The sequence below is a fragment of the Anoplopoma fimbria genome, chromosome 21 (assembly GCF_027596085.1).
Source record: "Anoplopoma fimbria isolate UVic2021 breed Golden Eagle Sablefish chromosome 21, Afim_UVic_2022, whole genome shotgun sequence".
NCBI classification, from domain to species: domain Eukaryota; kingdom Metazoa; phylum Chordata; class Actinopteri; order Perciformes; family Anoplopomatidae; genus Anoplopoma; species Anoplopoma fimbria.
The window spans coordinates 3,757,204-3,772,962 of record NC_072469.1 but is presented as its reverse complement, the minus strand read 5'-3'; the positions used below and the strand labels follow the sequence as shown (position 1 = coordinate 3,772,962).

General features: G+C 40.6%; 1 protein-coding gene across 2 annotated transcripts in view; it reads right to left on the bottom strand.

Annotated features, from left to right (window-relative positions):
• Window positions 1–7,982, bottom strand: part of LOC129110527 (cadherin-18) — a 63,336-nt gene extending 55,354 nt beyond the window's left edge. Inside the window, exon 1 of one of the 2 annotated variants that reach the window (XM_054622611.1) lies at window positions 7,752–7,982. In XM_054622611.1, coding sequence (XP_054478586.1) covers window positions 7,752–7,982 — 231 coding nt within the window. The remainder of the gene's footprint in view (window positions 1–7,751) is intronic. The other variant, XM_054622612.1, reaches the window with a different exon arrangement.
• Window positions 7,983–15,759: the final 7,777 nt, after the last annotated feature.

Genomic DNA, 15,759 nt, shown 5'->3' with positions numbered 1-15,759 from the left:
AGAGGAAGTGGATCTTCACTTTCTTTTGTCAACAAGTTGCATGTTTCCACTGTTTGGGCTCAGCATACTCATTGAGGAGAGGAGCCTTAAATTGTTTGTGTTTACAAGTTAATTGGTGCTCGCAGTCAAACAGCGTACTTTTGGATCCGTCAGGTGTCTAAGTCAATTTAGGGGATAAAGAGGAAGAACGCACTCCTTAAAGCGGCGGATTTCTGCCACGCTAACAGCATTTCTCCTCACATCAAATAGTATCTATTTTTACTCATGCAGTGTATAATATAATTATATGAATAACATACACATGTAATCAAACTAGAGCCATAACCAATGATTATAGTTATTCCATCACTAATTTAGGCGGAATTAATGAAAAATGAAAAGTCAGGAATTATGAGTTAATAGAGCACGGTGTAAGAAATTGCACTGATGAATAAAAATAGAAGCTGTAACTTGCACCTGTATGACCAACGCAATTATCAGAATTGGAGGTAATTAACTTGGCTATGGATTGATAAATTATCAAATCATCTTTCATCTCATAAAAATGATAGAAAAATTATTCCAGATATGAACATTACTGTGATATACTGTATTAAAACAGTTTTTATTGACTTCATAACGACACAGACCTATCTATAAATTAACGACCAAATTTACATATATTATTATAATACATAATTAGTTGAAAATATTACAAAATCTTCACTGAAATCTATGCGACAATGTTGATGAAATAATGATAGATAGATTGTAGTGCTGGGTCTAATACTGGAATCACATTGGTTTGTTACTGCAACCGGTACTGGCTGCAAAAATATGTGATCATGGCCTTTTTAAAAGTTATAAATGCTGCTCTTTTCTTTTTCTTCTGCTCCGATTTTTTATACGATCTGAACCTGAAGTTTTGTGAAAAGTAGAAGCCCTGTTACCCAGCAGCTATGTAGTACAACAAAAAAGCTACCTTGCAACCAACTACAGTATATATTACAAACTAACAACACAATAACTAACAAACATTTATGAGTAGATTTGCACAAAACTGCTATAATGATGCACAACCACAAGAAAACATGTAACCCAGAGCAGATAAAAGAGGATTCAAATGTTCCATTTCTGGGCCAATAGAACATCATGCACAATGACAACATTCGGTCTTGGTTTAGATCTAGAGTAGCCGCCATGCCAATTATTCTATTCCTGCCAATATTTCTGCTGCAAAAAAATAAATAGCTGTCTGGCTAAATACACTTAGAAGTGGCTGCAATTCAAACACAAAAAACTTAATCTTCTCACGTAGGGTCAATGAAGCATGGAATGTATCAACTTTTTTAATGAAAAGGAGTACATGACATGTAACACAATGTTCACAATTACATAGCACCGGCGGAGGATAGATAGGAGAGCCATCCTGATACATTACACATTCCTGCACAGCCTGACCCGTGTCTATTTTGTTCCTCCACTTATGTTCCCTTCTGTACCAGCTTTTGTCTTTTTCCTTTGTGCAAATCCTGATAATGTATGTGCCTTGTTGGATTACATTATTGGTGAATGCCACTGGTAATGGCTTGGTCTTATTCAGTGTACAGATCCACATAATGTATGTGCCAAGCCAGCCTTGTTTGCTATCTGCTCGTACAAAAGGACATTGCTTTGCTGCTGTTATGGGCAGTCATTATGAACTGTAGGCGGAGAACAAGAAGGAAAACGAGAAGAATGTCTCTCTGTCGGCATATAGGAATGAGAACAACATAAATCTCTTGATGTGACACTTATATGAAATCCAGGATCAAATTCTTTACCAGGTGAAATGCATGCAAAATATGTCAAAATACAACCACGGTAGCTGCATTACAGCTGATCGATCCCATGCTGATTCATAAATAATTTCCAGCGAGTTCAACAAAGACGTATATGCATACAAATGGCAGATTTATCAAGTACATGCAATGTACAATGAATGGAAATCTCTCACACGCACTGATCAGTGAACTCCGGTGAAACGTCATGAGAAAGGTGAACATTCAGCTGATCGATTGCATGCTGATTTATGAATATCAATATTGAGATCACGAATATTTTGACCAGTTATTCATTGATTTTAGGTTTGTTTTATCTTTATATTGCACTTACATTTAAACAAACTTAAAACTTAAAATTAAATTCTTCTTCTTCTGAATTCAATGCATTCTCGTTTCGTTTCGCCTGTTATTAGCCTATTCTGAACTGCAAAACATCTTAGTCGCCCCCTGGTGGCTGGCTGTTTGTTAGGAAGCTCTTGATGTCATACGCCGCAAAGTTTTTGGATGAGCTGAGCACTCATTTATATTGCAGCCGATCACGTTCATTTAATTGTTGGGAGCCAAACTCACGATTAATAACGGTCTTGCTGAGCAACCCTACAGCGAGATCAAAGTCTTTGTTGATCTGCGTGCTCTTCGTAGTGATTTCACAAGTCCAGTTATCAGACTGGCACTGGACAAACAGTGGTAACTTTTGCTTCTGGTTGGGTTTGGAGAGATTCATTAAAACTGCATCTCTTTGATGTTGAAAGCCATGCTGGTGCAGAATGCAAGTGGAAGGTGGGAGTCAGGTTGCTGAGCATTTATGTCATCAACAATGTGCAGGGTGAAGGGAAGGGAGCAGGGGAGGGGGTAAAGAGAAGGAGAAATGAGCAGACTGCGGCCCTAGCTGATGATCCGTGCCTTGGCTTCATATTTGCAATTAGTGAAGGGGTGGTGTGGTGTGGGGGGGGGGTCATTTTTGATTAAATCTCGGCTCTTATATTCAACTCAAGAGGACTTAATCACTTTCTATGTGGGCGTGCTTGATTGTCTGATTATCACCACATTTTGACCATGGTCCCTCCCAATCAACTCCTCCGAGCGCCCCCCTTCTCTTCGATTGATTTGCAACAGTCACGGTAAACCCTGATGATGGAGAGGCCGCCTAATGACCATACATCAAGAGACAGTGATGAGGGGGTGTGCTGGAGACGTGGCTCCGATGCACATCACGGAGATCCGCCCCGATAGTTGTCCTCTATTTTGACATCTGCGGGAGAAACAGAATGAATCGTTGTCTTCCCAGCAGGATGGTTGACTTCTTGATGTACAGTAATGAGATTATTCGAGTCCCGGAAGCAACTCTGACACTCATTTAGTGGCTCTGCCACTAACCGCTACTAAAAATTTGATATTTGGACGAAACAGAAATGAAACCGTCAGCAGATCAGCTCTTAAAAACATGAAGTTTCTGCCTCGTGTTCTGGCAGGGGGTGAGGGCAAATGGCTTTAGTCTCAAGTGCCTAAATGGTGCTAATACGTTTGAACGTCTCAGCCAGAGGACAGGGAAATGCACTTAGGATATATTAAGCATGCCTGCGCAGACAGCAGGCATACGCTCCAAGTGTTATTTTCTGCAGTTGGTCACTCCATGGAAGCTGAACTGTAGTTCACTATGTTAATTTGTTTTACCATCTTTTATTTGGTCAAAGTGTGACTGTATCAAGGACACTGCAGATACATTCCAATCCATGACCAGTTAACGATGAGCCTTCCTATACAAAGACTGTTCATCCAAATTACCTTGAACACGGATGAGAAAAATCAATGAACTCATACTGGTTGTACATGTGGTTGCATGCACTGAGTGTACAATTGACCCCTTGCTAAGCCCCGCCTCCCGCTGCTACTTCCTCAACTGTCAGGGCTACCATGGAGCCCACACTGTCACTAACTACTCTCCCTGTATACATATTAATCTATTTTTGAAAAAAAAAAAGAAAGCTATTCCAGAGAGAAGCAGACAGAAGGATCTACATTATGTGTTTGAAGGATGAAATCAGGATGTCAAACTTGTTCCAAATGGTTATTAAATATGATTATGGATAAGAAAATACTTATTACTATTATTTCCCCCGGTAACACAACAAATGTGGTTTAAATGACTTCCTTATTTCTTTTCTGTGATTTATCTTACTTATATAGAAATATAGTATCGGTCACTTGGTTTTGTGTGTTAGGTATATGTATTTCCTAGAAACATGTCATAGCACAAAAGTATTTAATTCCCTTTAAGGACTAAATTGACTGAGATTGATACAGACTTGAGGTAGCCCTGTCAGTGTTTTCCTTTTATGCCTCTCTTTCTTCCTCGGACTATTGGCAAAGTAACCCTCCACACAAAGCTAAACTACTGATATATGAGCTGTACTGTTTTGCCCGTGGTGACATTTCCGTTCAGTTCTTTGCTGCATTTGAGTTCCATTAAAACAAAAACTACAAAATATAGTAGCAATAAAGAAAGCAATCTGAAGACATCGCATTGAGCACTTTTTCCAATCGTGTATTTCATGTTTTTTTAAAGAGTGTTTGATCATTTCAAAATGTTTTATGTCTCCACCACAAAGCGGTTTACATTACGTTCTTTCCATAATGTCATCATTTTATCCTGAAATTGTCATAAATGGCATATCAATTCTTAAGTAATGGCCATAACCAATGTTTTGTGAGGCAACAACTACCTTGACCTTTGACCCACACATTTTAATCAGTTCATCCTTGAGTTCAAGTGGATTGTTTGTGCCAATGTTTTAAGAATTCCATTAACGTGTTCTGAAGATATATCGCGTTCATGTGAGGGTTAGGACGAACTGACAAACGATGTCTGGACAAAAAACACAATGTCTCCGTACGCAGCTGTTGCTATTGTGGAAGCATAGAAACCTTTAGTTGTAGCCCGACTAGACAAACCTCCACACTCATATGTTCATGCCTCAGTGTCAGAAAAATGGATCAGTGGTTGATAAATATTATTTCTGCCATTCTCAAGATGTTTCTCTTTCCAACTACGCAGACAAATAATGTGACATCGGCTGTGAAATGTTCCTTGTCATTTCATGTAACACCTCACTGGTTTAATACTGAAAAAAAACATTCCAATCTGCATGCACTTGTTTCCTGCATTGCTAATAATACGTGAAAGGCAATATTTTCTTTTTTTTCTCTTCTTTTTTTTTGAGCTATTACTGTACATACAACAAGACAGTTACCTTATTCTGTCAGAGCACAATCCATTTGTAGATGTATGAATAAAACATTTAGGCACCTTTCTTAGAGGTTGCTACTCTGCCCTGCAAATGAGCACAGGATAAAATGGGCGGGGTCTTTGTCAAATCACACATTATTTCCTGTATATTTTAGCAGCAGGCGGGCGTGGCTCAATTCAAGGATACCTGGCCAATGCTTTTCATCCCACAGCTGCACCGCGTCCTCCAACCAAGTTGCAGCAGACCGTTCACTGCAAGTCATATTCAGTCAGGGTCTGGGGATTTGCAACGTCTTCAAAAAAAATTACCATCCAGTCCGTAACCTGCCTGACTACTTCCAAGGCGCCACGCTGAGCTGATGGACGTGGAGACATTCACACCTCCCATCGGGAGAATGGGTTGTCTCCTGTCTCGTATCTGGACAAGCGCTGTCCCCCACCAAGCATTTGCGCCTCACTCATGCACAAAGCTGTCATTTCCCCCAAATGCGTCAGCCTCCCCAGAAAGGTGTCATTGGGGATTATGGGATACCTCAAGGGGATTAAAGACGTTTCTTGACAGACTGGCTGCTTCACTTATTCACAGAAGTCACTCCATGCTGTCCTTTATGTGAGAGTGGGAAAAAAAGCACACACAACATTACCAACTGCCAAGGTCGAGTCTAACATGCTTGTATGCTCATGTGATGTTTGACCTTGCAGGTTTCTGAGAACACGTCTGCGTTTTATGTTGACTACACGCTAATAAGAATTCCATTTCTCTCATTTTATCATGAAAAGTTTATTTCAAAACGTCACGTTTTTTGATTAAAGCAATAATTGACAAAGACTGTGTTTGCAATTCCCAGGAGTGGAACTGCTCATTTGCTGCTCGCTAATGTCCAAGTTTTTAATCAAGCAAAGGAAGGAGGGGAAAAAAAACACAATACAGCGCTGTATGTGCAGAATGCATTAATCCTCCTCCCCCTCCTCCTCCGCCTCCTCCTCCTCTCCTGTCTTCTTCTAATTAAGGGTCACTCTGTCTCCTGGCCACATTAGGACACTGCACACAAGTCCCAACCCACATAATTAAATGTTTTTTTTTGTGCTAACCATCTGGAGACCTCATCTCTTTAAACATGCATGTCAAATTGATTCCTTAATAATGTTTATGTGTCTACTCAGTGCTTTATTATCATCCAGGATTAGCTGTTTATGTTTGTTTTGCTTCCATCAGCAGCACCCGGCACACATATTAACACCGACACACACACACACACACACACACACACACACACACACACACACACACACACACACACACACACACACACACACAGAACAACAACACCCTTAAGGTAGGAATAGCACTCTCACTATGAGCCAACAAGCCAGCAAACCAAATAATCATGAGCTTCAAAGCAGCGGACCAGTCTAATGTGTGAGTTAGTAACCATGTCTCGGTGCAGTTAGTGCATCGACAAAGTGACGCTTTGAATATTCTGCAAATATCTTTGGTATTGTCTAACACCAGGAACACAATGCCTCGTGCATGCTGAGGGATTGTTTTTGTTGGCGCTGTGGGATTTTATGGTTCATTCATGCGTCAAATAATATTAGCAAAAACATGTTTCACCAATAAATAACCTTTCTTCCCTGCTTCACAAGGACATTTGTGATTAAAAGCCCCATTTTTTATTTTTTTCAATAAACAGTATTGGAAAGTGATATTTACTGTTGTTGTTTGTTTTTTTTCCCCCCTTCCACCCTTTTCTCAAAGCTTGTCATCCCTCTTTTCTTTCGTTTCACATTCAAATGGCACCGTTGTTGAAATACAGACATATGTGCAGTCGGAGCAGCGTTCTGCCTTTCTCATTCTCTTTCTCTCGGAGTGCAGTAGAGGGGATTAGTCTGTGCCTGAGTGCCTAGAATAATGATCACTGCAGCGGAGAAACACATTTTAACATTTCAGGAGATAAGGGCAGGCAATCTGCAAGCAGAGGACTTAACCAGCTCCCTGTGGCTTATTGTGGAGCTAACAGAAAAGTCACCACCAACAACCGGGCTACTCCGAACCCTATGTGCACAAGCAGAAAGAATACCCACCTCTATATTTTCCTCTGTGAGGAACATCGGTCATCCTGAAATCCCATTCATAAAATGTTCTAGCTATGAGGGGACCTGGATTACAATGTCCCCCCAGCAGAACTGTCCAATTTCTAACTGTGGTGGTTCATTTCCCACCCAGAGATCACATCTTGGTTCAATTCCCACAGAGTAGAGAAAATCTTGTATTTCAGTTTGAAGATAGCTTAATGCAGAGAGGGCTATTTTCTCACTTTCAAAATTCTTCCAATCATCATGGCTGGCTTCCCCAGAGTGGCAGACATGCTGAGAGCCACTCCCTAATTACAGGGAATAAAACATTTTTTTCAGACATTTTCATGAAATGAATTCGTTCTGACATGGTAATGACAAAACACCCACACACCTTCACAAATGAGCGCAGAATTTCCACATCAGAAGATAAAAAAAAGCGCGTGTACAATGCCGAGGTGGCAGTTTTAATTTGAACAGCTTGGTCCTTCTGTAACCCATTTCTCAATAAACAAGAGGGGAGCGGAAAATGCCAAGTAAGCTGTTCAAAAAACAGTCACCTGGGATGAAAAGATTTATTTTTATTTTTATAGTTGCAGACAGTTCAATAAAAAGAAAAATCCTACCTTTCCCACATACTGTTCTTCTGGTCCCAAGTGTTCTTCTAAAACAAAGAACTGGTTCCAGATCCAGCCCCGCTTGGGCCTGTGGTGCACCTCCGTCTCCCCGTTGGCCAGTTTGGTCTGGTTCTTGGAGAGCACTTTGGCGGGGAGGTGGTGGCTCGCCCCGCAGCACCTCTGGATGAAACAGAGGCAGACCAGAAAGGGACAGAGACAGGAGGTGCTGGATATCCTCATGGTGGCGCGTGCTTTTGTAAAGTTATCCCCGTGTTCCAAGGTGGTAAGGTCCTCCCACCACCGCCGCCGCAGCCGCCACAACTAGCCACCGCTGCAGGCCCGTGGAGTAGTCCCAGCAAAAGAGGAGTCTAAATCCAAACGAAGGAAATAGCGGTCCAGGTAGATCCTCTAAGGTTCATGGCCCGCAGCTGAAGGTTTTATGAAAAGAAAAAAGGGCAGGATACATTTACATTATGGAATTTCCCAGGCTGTGAGATGCTGTGCAAACGGACGTGAACTTCTGGGTAGCTCTACCGAGAGCAGAGGTTAATCCCGGAAGCCATTCTGGATTTCCTGCAGGAGAGAGAGGAGGGGGGAAGAGAAACACAGAGTTAGAGATTAATTTGATGGATATTAGAAGCTAAATGTCCACTAATTCCCTCCAATTAAATTGAAACTCATAAATCCTTCAAACTGGTCGACTGTGAAAAAGTACAAACAGCCAACAAAGACTCTAGTTTTGGTATTCCACTTGTTTTTGCCATTATGCAGATGATACAAACAAGTTCAGTGCTATTAAAATGCTGTGCATGCCTATGAGGTCAGAGCGCAGTGTGGTGACTGATACCACCCTGTGAGGTCAGAGTTGCGTATCAGAGCAGAGCAGGATGAGTAGGTTTTTATTAAAAAACATCGGAGAAAAGGTTTGAACACAACCGAGGCTTTCTGTGAGGCTTACTGTGTTTCTCACTGCGGTGAATAGTAAGTGTGGCAGGAAGAAATGCATTTACTATGATAAGAAGAGACATCAAGCCACTCAGAAGAAAGGCAGAGGAGGATTTTTTAAAAGGCAGTGGAATGGAAAAGACAGAAGGAAACTGTTTTTATATCAAAATAATATATTGAAGATGGCATTAAAGCAGTAAAAAAAAAAACTGCAAGCTTGGTTGAATTTCTTACTAAGCATTCCAGTGAAGCTCTGCTAATCTTTTGACAATGTGCATTACACCTGCATGTGCAACTCTGAGGTCTTTAAAGAGGAGATATTATGGAGACTCATCTAGTCTTTGGCTGGATTTTAAAGTTAGATGCATAATTTAAGACGTGCTGAAGCATGAAATCGGTCCTCGCTGCTCACTTGCAGAATTTGACCTTGCTGTTCTGAGATGCCCTTCTGTGTTATGTCACAACTGAAGCAAATAACCGATTACAGGATCACCCCTCAAATGGGGTGCGTCAAGTTGGAGCTTGCGACCAGGAGAACAGTAGGGCCCCGAATGCTCAATTTGCAAACGAGACAAAAACGATCTTGCTGACGTCGCCAGCTCTGCCAGGCTCTGGTGATTACATTAAAACCTGCTTGTACGTTGTACCCCTGCTGTGTGACAAAATATTCTCAGGCTCGACTTAACTAGCTCTCTTTAAACCCTGTTGACTGAACGGTCAACACATCCTCACCCAAAGTTCCTTACAGACCAGCTCTTGGTCGGTGTCCCTGAGCTTCAAACTGTGATGCTCGGCCAAACCCTTCTAGCGTTCGTTTTCGAGGTGGCAGGGACGACGTGTCAATACATGGCTTCACAGTATAAAGATTGTGGTTGATGTTTAACATCTAGCCAGTCACGTGACTAATGATTTACGTGACTTAATGTTGACTTCTAGTTTCACATGGGATACGAACAGCAGTCTCCTAGGTGAAAGTCCTGTGTTTGTTTGTCTCACCAGCCATTGCGCACTTTATAGCCTATACTACATCAGCTCCTCTGACACTTTAATAATGATCAAAGGGGTTTACATTGGAGACTCATAGAGACACTAAAGGGTGCCTCTGTGCCTCAGTATAAGACACAGGCGGGCAATGAGAAGCTGCAGTATAGATGAGAACAGGTTGGCCTGGTCAACAGATACCATTACGTTGCATTATCATCCATGCAAAGTACATTTTAAATAATACAAATAATTGATTAACACAGAACTGTTGCTGTTTGTTATCTTATTTTTTTAATCAAAGTGTGGGAAGATCTGTCCAGCCAGAGGTACCCAGAGGCAGCAGTAGTGTCCATTGTGAACAGCTTAATAAAAGCACAAACCTTAAATTTACCTTTGGCCAAAACAACCTGACCAGCAACAGATATTAGATTTCAACCACAGTTTAGCCTCTCAAAGGAATAATAATAATAATAATAATAATAATAATAATAATAATAATAATAATAATAAAATAATAATAAGAAGAAGATATACCAAAGTCTCAACATCTGAATTAAAGCAGGAGAGTTAGTCCAACATTCAGAGCGCTCCAGTAGAATAGCAGCTTTGTTGGGATTATCGAGCGGACAAACACATGTGTTGATATTTAATAGGATATAGTAGCTGAAAAACTTCAAAGGCTGCTGCTCTCTATCTCCTACAAAGCATGTGACAACATTAGAGCGAAGCGCTAAAAAGCGACATTAATGCAATTTATGACTGACACATACTTTCAAGGATAATCACTGAATTATTTTCTTATAAATATAAATATTTTTTCACATATATATATATATATATATATATATATATATATATATATATATATATATATATATATATATGGATTAAGATTTTTTTAGAACCCCTTACTAATCCCCATGTTTCAAATATCTCTACATGCAAATTACGCAGCTCAACTGTCGTTGTTGGTGATGTTGACTAAGTGCAGTGGCTGTAACGGGTAATACTTAGTGCCAGCCCCGACAGTGAAAGGGAAGCCAAAATCTGTTCCACATCGACTCGGATTAGAGCTGAGGATAAATACTCAGCCGCACACTAAACACGTGTAATCTGGGAAAAGATTCTCATCTGCATAGGTAGAGCTACGCCCAGATCCTGCTTCCCCTGCTCTCTTCCATTAACGCAAAGAAAAGGTATCAAGCCCTGCAAAGAATACTGATAGAGTTCTTTCGAAAAAGCAGTTTCAGAGATTTTAAGGTGTTGTTTTTTTTTCCTCCCTTCCTGGTTCAATGTGATTCAATAACATCATGATTGAACCACACTCTAGCAAATCTTCCCACAGAGTCGAAGCATCGCTCAGACAATCGTGGTACCTGGGTGAGTCAGACTCTGTCAGTATGAGCATTTATTTTCCAGTGGTTTCACTTTCACCTGCTGGGGCTCTCTTTTGTCAGTCTCTTAATTGTCTGATTATCATGCTGATTCTAAGCAGAACAAAAAAGAAAAAACATTACAGGGAGTCATGAAATCAGGAGCATCTGGCTCTGTCAATGGAAATAATTCCTCCATTTTTATGATGATGATATCGTTTTGTGTGGCCTTCTGCCCGTGGCGTGTTTAATAATGTACAGCGTTTAACTGGATGGGTTATGCACAGCAGCAGCCACAAAGATTTTGGCAGGATGCATGCAAAAGTGGCTATGTTTACACTCACATGCAATTCTGTTTCCATCTTATTTTTTGTTAATGGCTCACGTCGTTTCATCCGATGATATGCTACACATGGCCCGTAGTTATATGTTTCTGCCCAACGTGTGAATTAATCCGCAGCTCAAAACCACGCCCAACAAATGCACCATTTACTGCTGCAATGTTTTCCCCAAAAATGTGTCCAATTGTAAAAACTGAAACAATATGTTTGTGACTCTATACTTAATAAGATTCATCTAATAGATTTGTTTTACATCTCCAATAGGAACCAATGGGCTGAGGATTGGGACGGATAGGGAAATCAGTAAATATTTCAAACGTTTATCTCTTTTATACTTTTATGTTTTTATTCATTATCGCAAGTAATCAACTGTCAATCACATACCTTTGCATATGCACTGATGAGTAGTCATAGCAAGCAAAATATGTGCCTTGGGAATTCTTAAAGTACTTTGTTTTTACATTTCATTAACTAAATGATTCATCAACTCCTCAAAATAAACGAATCAATGATGAAAATGTTAATTACATGCAACTATAACTCTTGACTTCCACTGCAGAGCTACCAGATCATTTGTTTCCCAGAACCCACTGCTCAGGTTTTGTATGTACTAAACTTGAGAAAGGTTACACCACATGATTTATCACATTAGCCCATGCATATCTAGATTTTCAGAAAAACACCTATTACCAGCCTTTGAGATTTTGCCTTTCCAGCATCATTCCTTTTTTTCTGCCCTCTTCCTATCATAGCCAGTGCTACGTTGAACCTTCCACACTATATATGTTGTGTCTTGGACACCATAGGCAGCCATAAATACAGTGTCTCATTCTCTTTATTTATTCATGTGAACAGAAAAACCCAATAACAGGGAATCACCTGGTCACGTCAACAGCTGAGTAAGACCGTAGCCGGAGCAGAGCCAACAGCTCTTGCATGTAACCCCAAACCACTAATGACCCCGCAGGAGACCCGACGCTTAAAAAGGCTGGAAGATAAAGTATAATGGAAGACAGAAAGAGAGAGACGTTGGGAAAGCAACAGAGGTACACCTCATTTCAGAGAAGAGGTATCTCGTCGCCTGCCGCTAATAGCTAATGCTTTGGGCTCCCACTGAGAGCTCGCCCACTGCATTCGATTTCACAGCCTCAGCCTTCTGCCGGTGTCAGACACCAGATAGCAGAAGACTAGGGCGGGTCAAAACACATATCACTGTACCACTGTTCTGTCCTCAGAACAAAAGAGGGTCGGTCAGAGAGACTTTTGACTTTTCACCTCACCTATGATAGGAACGAGTACAACCATTTCCCACCCATTTATAGGGCCTGTGTGATGTCTGTGGTCTTAGGCGGTGTTTCACTAAGCTGAGCTAAATAAACAAGAGGGGTAAGGTAAGTACAGGAAGACACAGACAGCACAGGAGAAAATTAGTGACACAGCAATGTGCTTAGGCCTGAGCATGAATGTATTTATTTATTCTTTGTTGTTTCTGCTGAATCAAAGGGAGCCTGCAAAATGGAACGCTAGCCAAAAAACATCCCAATAGATGCAGTATGTGCACTATCATCTTGTCTAAAACCATTAATAAGATCAATAAGAAAGGCAACATGATCTGGCTGCATTGGATTTAAAGGCAACTGTGTCAATGAGAAGGTTTGGGTGATACAACAATACAAACAGTGAGACAGTATATTTTTTTCTTGATCAAATATTGGTGGCTTTTATTTCTCTAGATGTATTTGTTACTGCGGGAAATAATGCTAATCAATGAGCAATATTGCTTTATGGAAGGATTCAGCTTCTATATGATTACTGCATCAATGTGATGGAAGTACCTCACATTTCATGGTGTGTTCTTCGGATTGGCCAAGTAGAAAAATTGACAATACAATACCGTAAGTGTATTTGATCCATATAACATTCTCCTATGAGGGAATACTATGAGTTAAGAGTTAAGAGTTAGTAAGAGGCCAGTGTTTGCACATTCTTTATCTTCAAAAATGTTACAATTAACTTTCATAAAAGGAAAACTCACTGGGAACGAGTTAAAGTTCTATGACAAAAACACTGGGTAGTGGCCTGTCAATCTCAAGGTAGCCCCGCCCTAAAGCAACTTTATGGTCTATTTTACTCTAAATGGGACCATAATTTACTAAATGAACATCATGATGAATGGAAGAAGACGTGAAACTAGAGTTTTAGACCATAAACTCATGTTTACAATGTTACAGTGTAAGCTCGTTCTAACGTAGTGTCAAAATTGTTTCGGTTCACTCAACTCTAAATCAGACAGCATGGCATTTCACGTTAAGATTATGTTTAGTTTTACACTTTAAGAAGCATTTTCCATTTCATGTCAGGGCCGTATAAATCAAAACTTCCATCTTGGTTTGCCTCTTTGTCACATCAAAAAGTATTCTACTATTTCACAGTCCATCAATTGCAAAAGCAACTATACCTGTCATACACCTCTGATGTGGAACTCTGAATAAAATAACTCATGGACTGCATTCATCACAGTACTTTTTTACTTTGAGCTAAATGCTGTATAAAATGGGATTTTCTTTGAGTCAAAGACAAGTGATAACACTTATGTCAAATCCACAAAAATGAATATGATTGATCGCTACCCGTTCTAAAAATAAAAGCGTTTGCCTTGAGTCTATTGAGTGATATGACCGATCTCATTGTTTGTGAAAGGGAGCAGATTAGTCTGATCAGCTCCACAAGCGGGGCAATCCTCTGTATGTGCAGCACACCCTGGAGGTTCAACGGAATTGGAGGAGAAGAATAGGTTGGAGAGAGGTGCCAGCGATGCAGGGGTTTAGCCAAGTATTTCCACAGTGCCATTTTACAAGAAAAACACACCAGGGATTATGGCTGAATTAATTGGTTTAGTGGTTTTGTTGTTCTCGAATAACTTCCATGGAGCCTTTTTTACACTCTGGTCTACCTTAGGGTTTGTGAGAACGATGTCAGGATTTTACATCATGTTTTTTGGGGGTTATTTGTTGGCAAATTAGCTTGATGTGATGAGGGTTTTGTCCACATAGCCACAGAACAGATGTAAGATGTCTGGAATATCACAGTTTCTCTGCTGGAGCAGGCGCTAAATGCCTTTCTCACCTTGAGAGTAGCTGGTGAGCCAGAAATATGTCCTGAGATCCACACGTGGCATGGTCACAACTTCCCTCACCTTCCAATCTTCCAAAAGCTCAAAATGAATTCCACTCGTTCCACTACAGCTGTATTGCTTGTATTTAAAATCCCATAAATTTGAGGATTTTCCATAAAATTGAGATGATTGATTCCAACACCTGCAAGAACATAAGCTCTTTAAACAGATTCTGCACTCGTATTCAGGCTTGTAGCCCGAGCGGCGTTGACCAATAAGGTTTCCAACGGGTTTTGCTTGAGCATTTAAACAGTCTATATGGAGAGCAAGAGAGGAGAAAGCCAATGGGTTCTGAGACTGGCAAGAATACAACTTTGATCACATCACAGATGGTCTTCAGAAGACAACCTGAAAATCATCCAGTAATCTTGACACGGCTCTATAGATTCAACTTTCCTCGACACGTCTTCTTGTCAAAACGAGATCTGAAGATCTGAGAAGTGATCTTAAGCGATGAGGCTGAGAGTAGTTTAGTTTTCAGGCTACATATAGTACATCTGTCTTGGTTACAGTTTGAATGAAGGTGTAAGCTGTGAAAAACTGAAAGAAAATAAATTGGTTGTCAAACACATTTGGCCTGTAGAGTACGAGGACAGTAAAAGCCCTCCGTGTAAACAGTCACGGAAAGACAGGGCGACAGTGACGCTGCAATTAGCCGCCTGAAGCTTGAAAATATGACATATTGTAATAAACCCTCCATCTATTTCCGGTCCCTCATGCACATACAAAAGCAGAAACAAAAACAAATGCTCCAACCTTGCATTTCAATCTTTTCCCAACACTTGTGGGTAATTAAACGCAATAAGCAGCAGGTTTTTAAACACAGATTAGCCCTGGAGGTAATTAGGCCCATTGCAGTAATGACTCCCACCGAGTCATGTGGGCTGGATGGCGTGTCAGTCACCCCCTCCCACCACGTCTTCCAGAGTCAACAGCGACTTGTCCTTCCAGTACACTACCCTCCAAACACCATCTGTCCTAACCCTCAGCTTTGATTACCTCAAAACCCAAATGCACCACTCCTCACACGGCCTCGGCAACGGTTGCCGAGATGAGGGCGGGAAGCCTCTGATGGTTTCGTCTCATGTTTACATGCCAAGTTAAACAACCTTAATTATATCTGTGAAGGAGGAGATCTTTCTAGAGGCTTTTTTTTTTTTTTTTTTTTTTTTTTTCTTGGTGTCAAATTAGAAAACATG